At 36.7% G+C, this 15224-nt stretch overlaps 2 protein-coding genes across 8 annotated transcripts in view; one reads left to right on the top strand and one right to left on the bottom strand.

Moving 5' to 3' along the window:
- The window catches only part of ATG5 (autophagy related 5), a 131755-nt gene that overhangs the window by 63388 nt on the left and 53143 nt on the right, over positions 1 to 15224 (bottom strand). For 6 of the 7 annotated variants that reach the window (XM_067702452.1, XM_067702449.1, XM_067702453.1 and 3 more), the window contains one exon: positions 267 to 361. In XM_067702452.1, the coding sequence (XP_067558553.1) occupies positions 267 to 361 (95 nt within the window). The remainder of the gene's footprint in view (positions 1 to 266; positions 362 to 15224) is intronic. The other variant, XM_067702455.1, reaches the window with a different exon arrangement.
- On the top strand, positions 12542 to 13189 carry LOC137205095 (small ribosomal subunit protein eS25-like). The gene is made up of 2 exons (XM_067702982.1): positions 12542 to 12631; positions 12703 to 13189. Exons 1-2 carry the CDS (start codon positions 12542 to 12544, stop codon positions 13156 to 13158), a joined length of 546 nt encoding a protein of 181 aa, XP_067559083.1. The 3' UTR covers positions 13159 to 13189.

Here is a 15224-nt window from a genome sequence, read left to right as displayed (position 1 = left end):
CTGACTTTGAGGTTGCAAATAAATTTTAGCAAGCAGGCTAATCTGCAAATACAAAATCTGCAAATAAAGAGCACCAACTAAATGAGTCACATATTTCACAGTACAGTCTCTGATTTGACTGCCACCAAAAGGAAGAGATCTGGAAAACCCTAATAAATGTTATTCAGTTACTATGCAAACTGAAAAGAGTTTGGACTAGAGTGCTTCAAGAAGTAAGATGTCCGAGACTTTCATAAGTTGGTATTGTTAAAAATGTTACTTCCTACCTGGTATATTCTAAAAGGGATGTAACGAAATCCATTTTCCTCTGCAGGATATTCCATGAGTTTCCGATTGATGGCCCAAAACTGGTCAAATCTGTCTGTAATGATAAATTATTCATTAAAAATGAACAACATTATAATTTAATACCTCATATGAAGAGATTAAAGTTGTTAAGCATCCATTCTAATAGAAGTTTCTGAAAGGGCATTATTTCTATATTATTTTTCTTAAACTTATCTTTCCATAACTAAACATAAAGCAAGATATAAAATTATTTTTTTTCTACATTATTGTTGCTTCCTTTTCCTAGATATCTCCATAGACATTTTTTCTCATAAGAGAAACTCTAAATAGATTATGACTACTGGTGTTATCACAGCAAAAAACATCAGGTATAGATGAATGTCTCGATTCCCTTGGTCCTATTCCTACTGTCTAAACTAAAGGCACAGCTTCAAGTGACCTAAAGTTTAACCACAAATTGTTTAAAGAAACAAAGTAAAAATACCAAACACAGTACACATTAAACAGAAAAAAGATAAAATTATAGGACAGGCTTTGAAAGAAATGTGAAACTGACACTTAAATAACTGTCAGTTGCAGCTTAATCCCAGACTGATTAAACAACTCCTTTTTAAAAATGTAAGGCTTGCTTTAAACAAAAAAAACCCCACTTTACTGATATATAATTCACATACCATAAAATTCACCCTTTTGAAGTGTTAACTGAGTGGTTGTTAGCATATTCAGAGTTGCCAATATATAATTTCAGAACATTTTCATCATCCCCAAAAGAAACCTATACCCATTAATAATTATGCCCTCCTCCCACATCCCCTGGAAATCACTAATCTCTACTCTATTCCAGAAATTTCATATAAATGGAATCATATAATATGTGGTCTTCTGCATCTGTTTTTCTTTCTTACTATGTTTTCAAGGTTCATTCATGTTGTAGCATGTTATCAGAACTTTATTTTTACTACCAAATAATATGTCATTGTATGGAGATACCACATTTTGTTTACCCATTCAATAGTTTGTAGACATTTGGGCTGTTCCCACTTTTTGGCTATTATGATTAATGCTACCATGAACATTCACGTACAAGTTTCTGTATGGATGCGTATTTTCTATTTTCTTGGGCATATTACCTAAGAATGGAACTGCTGAGTTACACAGTAACTGTTTATCTGCCATATGGTAACTATGTTTTGAAGAACTGCCAAACTGCTTTCCAAAGAGGCTGCACCATTTTACACCCCCGCCAACAATGTATGAGGGTTCTGATCTGTCCACATCCTTGCCAACACATTATTGTCCATCTTCTTTATTATAGTCATTCTAGTGGGTATGAAGTGGTATCCCCTTATGGTTTGATTTCCATTTCCCTAAAGACTAATTATGCTGAGTATCTTTTCATTTGTTTCCTAGCCATTTATATATTTTCTTTTGGAGAAATGACTATCAAATCCTTTGTCCTCTTTTTAACTGGGTTGTTTATCTTTTTGTTGTTGAGTATTGTAAGAGTTCTTTATGTATTCTGGATACAAGCCCCTTAATCTGATAAATAATACACAACTATTTTTTTTCCCATTCTGTGTGTTGTTTTTTAACGCCTTTAACTCACCCGGATTTCTACCTTAAAATATTTTTTATACACAGAAATTTATCTCAGAATCAAATCTCTGTAAAGTACATGAATACTCCAGAATCTCAGGTCAGCCTGGTATATTCTCTACTACTAGACTCATCTCAACCCAATTTACTGGTAATATATTCATACTGCTTAAGCCATCATAATTATATATAAAAAACAAAGTTTAGCTGTTTCTTCTTAGATGACTGTGACAGGCTCTAGGCCTTCTCTAATCTCATTTTCAACTCCAATCTGGGGAAAGACACATACTACAATAGAACTGGTAGGATAGGGAATTTAGAACCCAGTCAGTCCAGGGCAATTTCACAGATGACAACTAAGGTCCAGCTTGTTATGAGTTTAGTTAAGAACCAAGACAAGACTCTTGGTCTTCTGATTCAAAGCCCACAACCGTTTCAACAGTTGCAACCACAAAACTGCATCTTAATGCTAAGAGTAGCTCCTTTAACCACAATTCTTTCATGTATGAATCAATTATTCAGTCAATGCTTTTTTAAAAGTATCTTTCTGCTTTCAAGTATCAAGCAAGAATGTGATAGCTAAATAAAGTGATTCTTCGTGCACTGCTAAAATTTTACTCACTGCCTCGTCATTAAATCTCTAACACCTACCACAGTGCATGCACAACATATGCTCTTGAATCAATGAATAACAGAATACTACATATATAAATTTTCATTAAAATTTTTGGATTCTTATCCTAGGTCTGTAACTTAATAGCTAGACTAGAAATAACAAATCAACTGAAAATTCTGCCCTAATTCACTTACAGATGAAATAAAAGGAGTTAAATAGTTCTAATACCTCTTCTAAAAATAAAATTTTATAATTATTTAAGACACCTTCTTTATCAAAATATAACTTATTAAAAACCACAAGCAAACCTCTATTAAATGAAAAATTTATACTGTTTCTAACAGAGGGGAAAAAATGGGCTAAAGCAGTGGTCCTTAACCAGGGAAGATTTTGCTCCACTGTGGGTCTGGGGACATTTTTGGATGTCACCAATATGTGTGTGTTACTAGCATCTAGTGGGTAAAAGACAGGGATGCTGCTAAACATACCACAATGCATAGGACAGCTCTCCACAACCAAGAATTATCTGACTCAAAATGTCAATAGGGCTAAAGGAAGGAAAGCAAACACAAACAAACAAAAAGTACAGAAAGGTAATTAGTGAAAAGCTTTCACGTACCTATACTGCAAAAAAGTAAACTGGAAAAAGAAACATTACTGTGCACATTATCAATTTGCTGACACTCAACTCCAAATTCACCCGTCAATATATACACAGGCATAACGGACACAATTTCTTTAAGCATCTCTAGCGTGACAATCACATTAAGCTTTCTCAGTAGAGAGTACTGAAAGGACACTGCAGGAGAAAGGGGCTCCTGCCTACACACACACACACTGAAGGCTCCTTGCCCAAATTAGCACCCTGCTTTCCTCTGCAGGCCCATATGGGTGGCTGGCCTACAGTTTCCCACAGAGACGCCAGTCCCTCTGCATGCTTGTGCCACTTGTTGCTGGTGGCCCGCACTCCAGATTTTCCTGACTTCCCAGCCACTGCAGACCTGCTCCAATCTGGGCAAAATAGTGAACACTTCTCTACTAACCCAATGGGCTGGAATATACATTCTCCAATGAGTTCTAAACCCAGCCCTGGGAAGGGGCTCCTTTTAAGTGTGACCTTCCTCTTTAGCCCCAGGGTACCAGATATGATTTTCTTATATCTTCAGTTACTCTTTTACCGGAGTTTAATCATTCAGTATATCATACTTAACCTATTTATCCCTCTGTGTGGTTTCTATCTCCTAACTGGACCTAGTCTGATACAACTATGTTTTAAAGGAATAAAGACATAATAAAAATCTGTATTAATTAAGATTAGCTTTATCTTCTTATAAAAATGTTATGTTCTTATATAAAATAGGCATTTCCTCAACAATACCAAAAACATTCCAACCAAGAATAATCTAACTTTTATAAGTCAAAGTTATTAATTAGAAAGACACAAATAAAAGAAATTAAAAGAAAATCAGTGCTGAGTTTCAGTTTATAACCAAATGTCTTTCACACTGGGTTTTGTAACATCAGGAACTCTTTTATCCCTTAGTCAATAATTAAATAAAATTGGAGTAAGGATGTATTGCTAACTTCCTACATAGTAATGAATCAAGTATATATTAACCTGTCACCAAACAATTAGTTATTATAATTAAGTTGTAAATTTAGTTATTTGTGTCATTGGCCACGAAAACAGTACCTATAAGTAAAAGAAGCTCAATGGTCTTTAGCTGCTCATTTTTTAAACTGTAAAGTTAGGTAAATGTATATCTATTTCAACAGCTTTCATGTTAATTTAGTTCTAATTCTAAAACAAAACAAACTACTAAGTAGAAGAAAAAATTAAAACTAGCAGTCACTTAGCTTATACAAAGAATGGGAGAAAAGAAGGTAACTTAACGTACTTCTTGCCAGAGCTATTAAGAATATGATTGATAAGCTGGTTTCTGTTTTCTATAGCTGTGCTATAGAAAGTCAATCTATTTTTTTTAAAGATATTAAAAACAGAATTCCTCAAAATCCTGGTGGCCACCAATTTTTTTTTTCTCACTCTCTGCTGAATTAAGCTTTTATATTGGTCTTGGAAATTTTTTAAAAATCCAGAAAAAAAAATTTTTTAAACCAAAGATCTTCTTAAGAAGCATGAAAAATAAATTGATTACATTTGTATTCTTTGTTCCTCACATGGAAAAAGCTGCAGAAAAAAGTGGCGATCTTAAAGGATGTTTCTGCTCTTCCACTTAAGCTTTATTAAGAACTCAAGGCAAAATAATTTTTAATATTCAAATGCCACAAACAATGTATTCGTTTACAGGATCCCACAGGAAACGTGGAGGACATCTAAGGGACTGCGACCCAGCCTCAATTCAGTAATGTGGTATTGCTGGCTGGGATATAACCATAGGAAAGGGGTGAAATGGCTTCCACATGCACACCATCCACTTCCTGCTCTTTAAGTCTGTGATGTCAAAAAGAACAGATTTACAGCACCCTAAATAAGTGTCAGATCATGATGGCCCATAAAACACAGGCTTTAAGTTTTTCTTTAAAGAGAAAAGCAAATGGTTGAAAATCACTACTGAAGGGAACACACTCCTCACAGAATTCTGCATTTATCAACAGTATTATTCAAATCAGTACTACAGGTGGTCATGTAATATACATGGTGTTTTGACCAGAGGCTTTCAAAATTTATAGCAGAAAACATATCCAAGTACAGACCTATTCGAATTAATTTCTTAACATGTAATATAGTAAACATCTTTGTGAAGCAAAGTAGGAGGGGAAAAAAAACAGTAATTACTGGTAGGTACCAAACACAGGTGTGTTAAATATGTGACCTGTATCTTCAAACTCATTTGTCCTCTGAGTCATATGTTAACAGGACAGTTAGGGCTGACCCAGGGAAGGGAACATTCTCTGTACGGCAGCAAGTCCACTGGTGCTTGGATGCTTCTTAACAGAACTGCACCCACACATTTCCATGAGAACTTCTGTTTGAGGTTTAAAGTTACTGTGATGTATCTTCAAAGAAGTCTTGAAAATGCTTCAAGGACCCCTGAAAATTTGTCATGAAAACAAAAGTAGGCAGGACCAGCAGGCTGGCCTCTGTATTAAGGCTGAGAGGAGAACCAAACCAGGAGAAGGTCAATCCTTAATCCTGTTCGTAAACACTCATCTTGGCAATAGGATTGTACCCTGGGGAATTTGTTGTTAGAGTGAATCAAAAGAGCAATAAAACCTGGATCTGAGGAAATCTTTGACCTGGAGCATCACTGTCTCAGAATAAACTGAGAGAAGACATTTATAGTAGTCTCCCCTTATCCATGGGGGATACGTTCCAAGACCTCCAGTGGATGCCTGAAACAGCGGATAGTACCGAATCCTACACATACTGTGTTTTTCTTATACCTACATACCTGTAATAAAGTTTAATTTATAAATTAGGCACAGTAAGAGACTATCCCGATTGCCAGCATCACTAACATTTTGTGGCCATTATTAAGTAAAATAAGGGTTACTTGAACACAAGCCCAGCAATACCACAACAGTTGATGTGATAACTGAGACGGCTACTACGTGACTAACAGGAGGGTAGCACATGCAGTGTGGATATACCAGAATCATCCCCTATACTTCACATGCTGAGGTGAGACGGAACAAGGTTTCATCATGCTACTCAGAACAGTGCACGATTTAAAACTTGTGAATTACTGATTTCTGGAATTTTTCATTTAATATCTTCAGACCACGTATGCCCACAGGAAACTGAAACTGTGGAAAACAAAACCATGAATAAGGAGAACTACCATAGTCCTCTGCCCTAAAAAAGAAGTGCTGTCTATTAAAAGAAAGTCAATTACTGGGATTCACTCTTGGAAAACATTAAAGATGCTGTAACACACCGTCTAGAAAACTGGCCTCAAGGAGAGGAATCAATATATATTTTTACAGTGCAATTCTCTCTGTATTCACTGCTACAACTTTCATCTAAACCACTATCAACTCTCATCTGAACCATTGCGACAGCCTCCTAATTGGGCTCTGCCCTTCCACTTGTATCCATAATACACAGCATCCAGAATGCTCTTTTAAAACATAAATTGAATCATACCATGAATGAATAAATTTCTAAACATTTTTCTAATGGGCCATAAGGAATAATGCTTTATAATGTACTTTAACAATACGATTATTTGAAGTTAAGTACTAGAATCATTATTAAAAGAAAAAATCCAATGCATCTCCTTACTGGCTACAAATGGGGCAGACTGCTCCCCACTCAAACTCTGCATGCAAGCAACCATAATGTTGGTAATGAAATACCTCCTTCCCGGGAAGCTGGTTCCTTTCAGCCCCCTCCCACTCCCTTGGAATGCAATGGTTCCTGCATCCCTCTGAGATCTCGCTGCTACCAATCTGCTTACTTACTAAAGCTCCAAATCACACTATTTTTCTTTTCTGTCCCTAGAAAACACCAAGCTTATCCCCATATCACAGTTAGAGGCTTGGAATGCCCCACTTTTCCAATCGTCACATAGCTGCTTTTTTGTCATCATCCAAGTCTCAACAGAAGTGTCACCTCCTCAGGGGAGAATTTCCTCACAATTCTAGCTAAAGTATTATTCTGTTTTCTTCTAAACACTTAACCGTTCTTTGAAATTACCCTATTTACATGTTTAATTAGTTACTCTCTCTCCCCCAATTAAAATGCATTCCAAGAGTCAATAAAATAAAGTAGTTGACTTTATTTTAATAGACAGAATTCAATTACTGTATTTCAACCAATTAAGAAACATTTACTTCAAATTTATTTTCAAATTGGGCCAGTAACAACATAAAAGGGATTCAAAATTCAAAAAAAATCATAATGTTAAAAACCCGCAACTTATTCTATGTGCTCATGTTAAAAATTTAAAAAAAGGAAGAAATGACCCTCAATTATATTCAAGTCTTCACTGGCTCTACAAGACAATTTTTAAAGTAGCTTGTTTGCTAAAAAGAGATTTAAAGAGCTATAGCCAGTGGCAGGCCAGCGCTAATTAACTAAATGTATTCCTGCGTAAATCACCTATAGATTTTTAACCAGATTACCTGACTTGTTACCTTTCAAAACTACTGTAAATTGAGAAAATATTCTTCCTCTCAGGTTAAGTTACAGTTTATCACTTTCCTAAATTCAGAGGGCCAGAAACAAACTTAACATGTAATCAAGCCCAGTTTTACTTCACTCAGAGCACTCCAAAGTCATAAGACAAAAACAAAAATCTATTTTAACTTTTGAAAGACCAATGGAGAAAAAGATACTCCATTATATTCACTATTATCTTTGCAATGTTTGTTATGCAGGATACTCTATCTTTATTCTAATACAAATTCCTCATGCTTCTGATGAGAAACTGTAAATGAAAAAATTTTATTAATAATTCTTCATAGACAAATGACAAAAGCTTAAAAAGCTGGGTGGGGCACCAGCGGTCACTGGAGATGCAATATATCATGCAACATTTCTCAGCTTTAGCTGCCTACCTGGACCACCTGAGAAACTTTTAAAAAAAATACTAATGTCAAGGACCCACTCCAGACCAGTTATTTCAGATTCCCTGGAACTGTATTTTTTGGAAACGCCCAGATGATTCCAATATGTAGCCAGAGTTAACAGCCTCCAGATGGAAAATACACTGGCTTTAGAATCAGAGATCTAAGATCAAATCCTGGTCCCATCTCTTACTAGCCCTGTAAGCTCTTTTCCTCATTTTTAAAGTTGATAATGTTTATCTAATTCTTAGGAAGAATCACTAAGAAGGCATATCCAGGACTGGGACATCACAGGAATTTAGTAAATGTAATATGATTATAGGTAAATTCTGTTCTATTTCAAATCCATCTCATCTGTCCAAGGTGGCTACATGAAAAATGCCTCTTTAAAAGAAGTCCCCCATTTGCAAATAGTTCATATTATGAATCTCCAGTTTAATTCAGGCAAGGAAGAGAAAAGTAAAAGTAAAACAACTGATAGAAGTAACAGTGTACTCAATTAAGTTTTTACTTTGTAGGATCTGCATAGAGTTAAATCTATTAAAGTGTTTATTTACTCCTATTATGTACCTAATTGAGTACTGGGAGCTGTAGAGAATTAAAAACCAAAATATAAAACAAGTACACGGACTCTCCTTTACTTAATATGTAGCTGGGGAAGCCAAACTGACATACATAAAGTTACCACAATTTCTAATGGGTCCGATTGGTCCTTTATTGTGCATTAGTAGTGCCTGATGGTTCAAGTCCTCCCCGCCCTTCTCTTCTAATGCAGGTGACCAAGTGACAGATGCTTAAGTAAAAAGCATGTTAAAAGTTAGGCTGGGGACTTCCCTGGTGGCGCAGGGGTTAAGAATCTGCCTGCCAATGCAGGGGGACACGGGTTTGATCTCTGGTCCAGGAAGATCCCACATGCCATGGAACAACCAAGCCCATGCGCCACAACTACTGAGCCTGCGCTCTAGAGCCCACGCGCCGCAACTACTGAAGCCCGCATGATCTAGGGCCCGTGCTCCACAACAAGATAGGCCATCACAATGAGAAGCCCGCACACCGCAACCTGTTCGCCACAACCAGAGAAAGCCCGCGCACAGCAACAAAGACCCAACACAGCCAAAAATAAAAATTTTTTTAAAAGTTAGGCTGGTAAAAAAGTGGTATTAAAATAACTCAAGTGATGCTAGAGTGAAAAGTCATGGGTTCTGATTATAGTAGAAACTCAGAGATCATTTTTATTAATAACATACCTGAACAGAATTTAACTGTTTTTTTAAAACCCTAAATGAATTTTATGTTGTTTGATTTTCAAAGCAACTTTTGAGGGAAGCTGCGGTTCAAAGCAGGTAAATGATTTGCTTGAGGTCACCAGGTCAGTAGATTCTCAGGGATGCTACCATATCACAGAAAACTTTCAGTTACATTTCTATAAATTAAAACGCTGCTTGCTTGTTAAAACTCCAAGTTGAGCCAATTCAATGACGTATGATTAACAGGAATCTGAGAAACTGTTCATGAACAGAATGTTCACATTATCAAAAATTCCAGTCCTATACTTCAAAATTCATGGTAGTGTCAGGTATAATAGTTTACCAAATCTTGTCTCCTTTGGCAGTTACAGATCTCAAACTGAACAGTTAGCAGTAGCTGCTGCAGAAATACTTAATAAACATTTAAGTAAATAAAAATTTACTTCAACATGCACATTAAGGCATTATTTTTCAATGAGAACAAGGAAAAATGCAACTGATAATTGAAAACATCATTCAACTAGGAACAACTACCTCTTAAAAGCAGACATGGACAATGATGAGGAAAACGGGAAAATTCAACCATAGTTTAGCTTTTAGCTACTAGGATTATTCAGGTGGCAATTACTACACAATTTATTTATTATAACAACTCATTCACTATCAAAACAAAGTTGACTTGTAAAATTATACACATACCCCCCAAAATAGGGCCCATCCAACATTTTATAAACTATATTACTTCCTATAGTGAGTTTATTTTAGAATAAATACTATTATTTTAAATGTATTCAGTAGGTTTTAGTAATAAGTGATATAATGTATCCTAAAAGTTAATCAGGATTTCTAAGAATTCCAGTAGAAATAAGAATAAAGTTATTAAAAATTGAAATTATTCTACCAGTGCTTCTCAACTTATTCATTTACACTCAAATATCTGAATCCCACAGAATATTATTCTGAGTGTAATAACACCTTAAAATAAATGATGATAAAAATATTGGGGGGAAACTTTTTTTTGAATTTTATATTATTTATTTTGTACAGCAGGTTGTTATTAGTTATCTATTTTATACATATTAGTGTATATATGTCAATCCCAATCTCCCAATTCATCCCATCACCACCACCACCCTCCCCTGCCACTTTTGGGGGGAAACTTCTGTATGTAAACCCTTTCTCCTTCACTCAATGAGCCTATGCAGTTGCTCTCTTCTATTCCTCCTTCCCAGATATTAGATGTCCACTAATTGCCTTTTTTCCTCTGCTCCTCCTTCCTTATATTCTGAGTGGACAAATAGCAATACATTTTTTTTCTTGCAAAAATGTTTTTATAGGGTTTTAAAAACCCACATAAAAATAATTTCACCTTAAAATAAGTGAAAAGTTAAGTGCAGGTTAACATACTTGTAGGAAAAAAAAATCTGAGTTTATTAACAAAAACAAGAAGCTACTTTAAGAAAAAGAGGCATATATCTTGAAGTGTACTTCTGAGTGTGGTTTATGGTAATGTGAAATAAAGCGAAATCTGAATCTGGTTAAATCTTTTATGCAAATAAACTCCAATTAAAAATACCATTTGGGATATTTTATTGATATTCCTCTACAGAGAAAGATAGAAATAAGCTAGATGTAGAAAAGCCCAGGAACCAGAGATAGTCTGGATCCTAAAGGGACCCTGTGGGAAGAAATGCTTCTTAAGTAGAAAGCCACTTTGAAGATAATGATCAGGACTTGACTGAACACCCTGTATCTTAGATACACAAATTTGTTTATTTTGCACTCATTTTTTATGGGTTGCTTCTTTTCTAGTTTTCCAGCATTTGGGTTAAAATCGTGCAACTCTCTAAATACTAATTAAAACACTGGAATAGTTTAATATTTAAATGTAATTTTCACATAAAAGGATTTCTGAATCTTTTAGTTTCTAAAGCAATAAAAGAGACATGCAACGAATAATAACAAATTAGCCCTGCTATAGAACGGCAGTTACTTCTTTGGTTCAGAAAAAACATCATTAATATGGAGAACTGTGACATCAAGAACTTCTTATCACAGCCACTAGTCAGGACTGGTCTGCACAGGCAGAGATGGAGTAAATAGAATGTCACAGGGATAGGACTGGGAGAGTGGAGGGGGAGGAAATTCTAGAATTCTCAATAAAGTAATTTCTAGGTCTTTGTTAAAAAGTACATGAAATAGGTACCTGGGAATAGGTAACACACTGGCCCGCATTAATTAGACTGTTGAGCTAAAATGTTTATCTGGTCATCCAGACCCTAGAAAGATAATGAAAGAATTGGTCAGAGAGTAGGTAAAAGTTTAAATGAGAGGTAAGAGAGGGAAAGAAGTGTTAGCAACATACTCAGAACTAGATCAAGTGCCACACAGAAAGCTGGAGAGGGAGAGGAAAGGCAGCAAAAGAAGGAAAAGGAAAAATATGGAAGACACATGTTACTTCAAAAAATGTAAACAGGGACTTCCCTGGTGGTGCAGTGGTTAAGAATCCGCCTGCCAATGCAGGGACATGGGCTCGATCCCTGGTCCGGGAAGATCCCACATGCCGCAGAGCAACTAAGCCCGTGTGCCACAACTACTGAGCCCATGCTCTAGAGCCGACGAGCCAGAACTACTGAGCCCATGTGCTGCAACTACTGAAGCCCGTGCACCTAGAGCCCGTGCTCTTCTACAAGAGAAGCCACCACAATGAGAAGCCCGCGCACTGCAATGAAGAGTAGCCCCCGTTCACCACAACTAGAGAAACCCCGCGCGCAGCAACGAAGACCCAACGCAGCCAAAAATAAATAAATAAATGAATTTTTAAAAAATGTAAACAGTCTTACTGAAATGACAGCATACTATTGATTCATTTGTCATTTAACAGTAACCTCAACAAAAATAAAATAATCCTCATCATCCAGAAACAATTATAGCTAAGTTTACAATAAGAAGTTCACATGGTTATGGTTACATACAAGAAGAGTTAACTGATTAAAATAACTTTTTAATTTGTTTACATGTCAAAGTCCTTTTGTTTAAAGAATATAGTTCCAAATACAGCCTAAATGAGTCACTGTAACAACTGAACATAGTAGTTCTCAAAGGCTGAGTTGGTGGAACAGATGAGAAACTTCATAAATAAATTGGCCCAGGCTTTAGACTTTCAAACACATCTCACAAGGCTGTTGAGATGACAGTGATAATTCATGTCAAGTACCCAGGACAGAACTTGGGGATTCAATAAATGATCACTGCTACTTTAATGGAGAAGCAGTTTTATGCAGTAATTCTACATCACGGACTCCAGAGCGCGGCCGGCTGCGGCGCTTGCACACTTGGAGCACGCCTGGCTGTCAGTAACGCCAGGAGGTTAGCTGTCGGGATCTAGAAAATTGTTTTCCGTCCCTTTTCCCCAGTTTTTAGTGTCAGGGAACAGCAACGTGTGACTGCCTCACAGCTAGCCGCAAAGCGCAAAAGCCGCCCAAGGATGACAAGAAGAAGAAAGATGCCGGAAAGTCGGCCAAGAAAGACAAAGACCCAGTGAACAAATCTGGGGGCAAGGCCAAAAAGAAGAAGTGGTCCAAAGGCAAAGCTCGGGACAAGCTCAATAACCTAGTCTTGTTTGACAAAGCAACGTATGACAAACTCTGTAAAGAAGTTCCAAACTATAAGCTTGTAACTCCAGCTGTCGTCTCTGAGAGACTGAAGATTTGTGGCTCCCTGGCCAGGGCAGCCCTGCAGGAGCTGCTTAGTAAAGGACTTATTAAACTGGTTTCAAAGCACAGAGCTCAAGTAATTTACACCAGAAATACCAAGGGTGGAGATGCTCCAGCTGCTGGTGAAGATGCATTAACAGGTCCCACCAGCTGTATATTTTGAAAAATAAAACTTTATTAAATCAAAAAAAAAATTCTACATCACCTCTCTCAGAGCAGTGGTACTCAAATGGGGTGATTCTGCCGCTTAGGGGATATCTGGCAATGTCTGGAGACATTTTTTAATGTGATGATTGAGAACGGGGAGTAGTGTGCTCCTGGCATCTAGTGAGTGGGCAGAGGCCAGGAATGCTGCCAAACATCCTATAGTGCACAGGACAGCCCCTCCCTGCCGCCACCCCAACATCAAAGAATTATCCAGTCCAAAATATCTAATGGTGCCAACAATGAGAAATCCTGCTCAAGAGTAGTGGCTCTCAAACTTTAGTGCATCACAATCACCTGGAGGGGTGCTGGACCACAAGTTACTGGGATCTGCCCCAGAGTTTCTGACTCAGTTGGTTTAGGATACATTTCTAATCAGTTCCTAGCTAAAACTGATACTTCTGTCCCATTGTCTACACTTTGAGAAACACTGCTCTAGGGAAAAGTGATCAGGAGCTAATTGACAAAACAAAAAAAATATTACGAAAAGTAAGTACACTTGGGGTTTTCCATTCTCTTGAGGAGAATTACGATATTAAGTTTCAAAACAAAAGATTCATTTAAAAACAAAATAAGTTAAAATATATATGCACATATACCTTAACATAGGTCCTGGCAATTTTTTTCAGTCTGACATCAAAAGCAAAGCCAACAAAAGCAAAAATAAACAAGTGGAACTACATCAAGCTAAAAAGCTTCTGCTCAGCGAAAGAAATCATCAACAAAATGAAAAGACAACTTACTGAATGGGAAAAAATATTTGCAAATCTTGTATCTGATAAGAGGTTAATATCCAAAATATATAAAAAAACTCATACAACTCAATAGCAAAAAACCCCTAAACAATCCAATTTAAAAATGGGCAGAAGATCTGAATGGACATTTTCAAAGAAGACATATAGATGGCTAACAGGTAGATGAAAAGTGCTCAACATCACTAATAATAAGAAAATCAAAACCACAATAAGATATCACCTCACGGGCTTCCCTGGTGGCACAGTGATTAAGAATCTGCCTGCCAATGCAGGGGACATGCGTTCGAGCCCTGGTCCAGGAAGATCCCACATGCCAGCGGAGCAACTAAGCCTGTGCACCACAACTACTGAGCCTGCGCTCTAAAGCCCACGAGCCACAACTACTGAGCCTGCATGCCACAACTACTGAAGCCCGTGAGCCTAGAGCCCGTGCTCCGCAACAAGAGAAGCCACCGCAATGAGAAGCCCGCGCACCTCAACGAAGAGTAGCCCCCGCTCGCCACAACTAGAGAAAGTCCGCACACAGCAACGAAGATACAACACAGCCAAAAAAAAAAAGATATCACCTCACACCTGTCAGAATGGCTACTGTCAAAAAGAAAAGAGATAACAAGTGTTGGCAAGGACGGGGAGAAAAGGAAACCCTGTGCACTGCTGGTGGGAATGTAAACTGGCGCAACCAGTATTTTAGTTATTTTTAGTTATTTTATAACTGGTAAGGTACAGCATGGTGACTACAGTTCATAATACTGTATGGCATATTTGAAAGTTGCTAAGAGAGTAGATCTTAAAAGTTCTCATCACAAAAAAAAGTTTTTTACAACTATGTAAAATGACATGTTAACTAGACTTACTGTGGTAGTGAGCACTTTGCTATATATACAAATATCGAATCATTATATTGTACACCTGAAAATAATATAACGCTACATGTCAATTATATCTAAATTTAAAAAATTAAAAACTAAAATAAAAATATAAAAACAAAGTTAAGTTAAATTATATATGCATATATACCTGTGTATATATATATGTGTTTTGTGTTTGTGTGTATACCGTGTTTTGTTTTTTTTTAAGAAGAAAGAGGAATCATACTGTAAATTCAAATAATAAGAATAGGTCATGAGTCCAAGAGTGAAAATCAATATCCGGATATTGATATTGGATCAATATCTGACAGATGTTCATCTGCATTTCCTTTATATAGGGTACCAACATTCATAAGAAAAAGCTTCTTGAACCTTCCCAAACTTACCTTACAAAAAAGTAA

This window comes from Pseudorca crassidens, chromosome 13 (genome assembly GCF_039906515.1).
Source record: "Pseudorca crassidens isolate mPseCra1 chromosome 13, mPseCra1.hap1, whole genome shotgun sequence".
Classification (NCBI taxonomy): domain Eukaryota; kingdom Metazoa; phylum Chordata; class Mammalia; order Artiodactyla; family Delphinidae; genus Pseudorca; species Pseudorca crassidens.
Note: the sequence above shows the minus strand (reverse complement) of the source record. Positions and strands in the feature narration are given on the sequence as shown.

Excerpts from the sequence above, each read along its gene's own strand:
- LOC137205095 (XM_067702982.1), top strand. The coding sequence starts at position 12,542 with ATGGAGAAGCAGTTTTATGCAGTAATTCTACATCACGGACTCCAGAGC. Across the intron at positions 12,632-12,702 it reads CACTTGGAGCACGCCTGGCT|TGTCAGGGAACAGCAACGTG; the intron begins GTCAGTAACGCC and ends CCCAGTTTTTAG.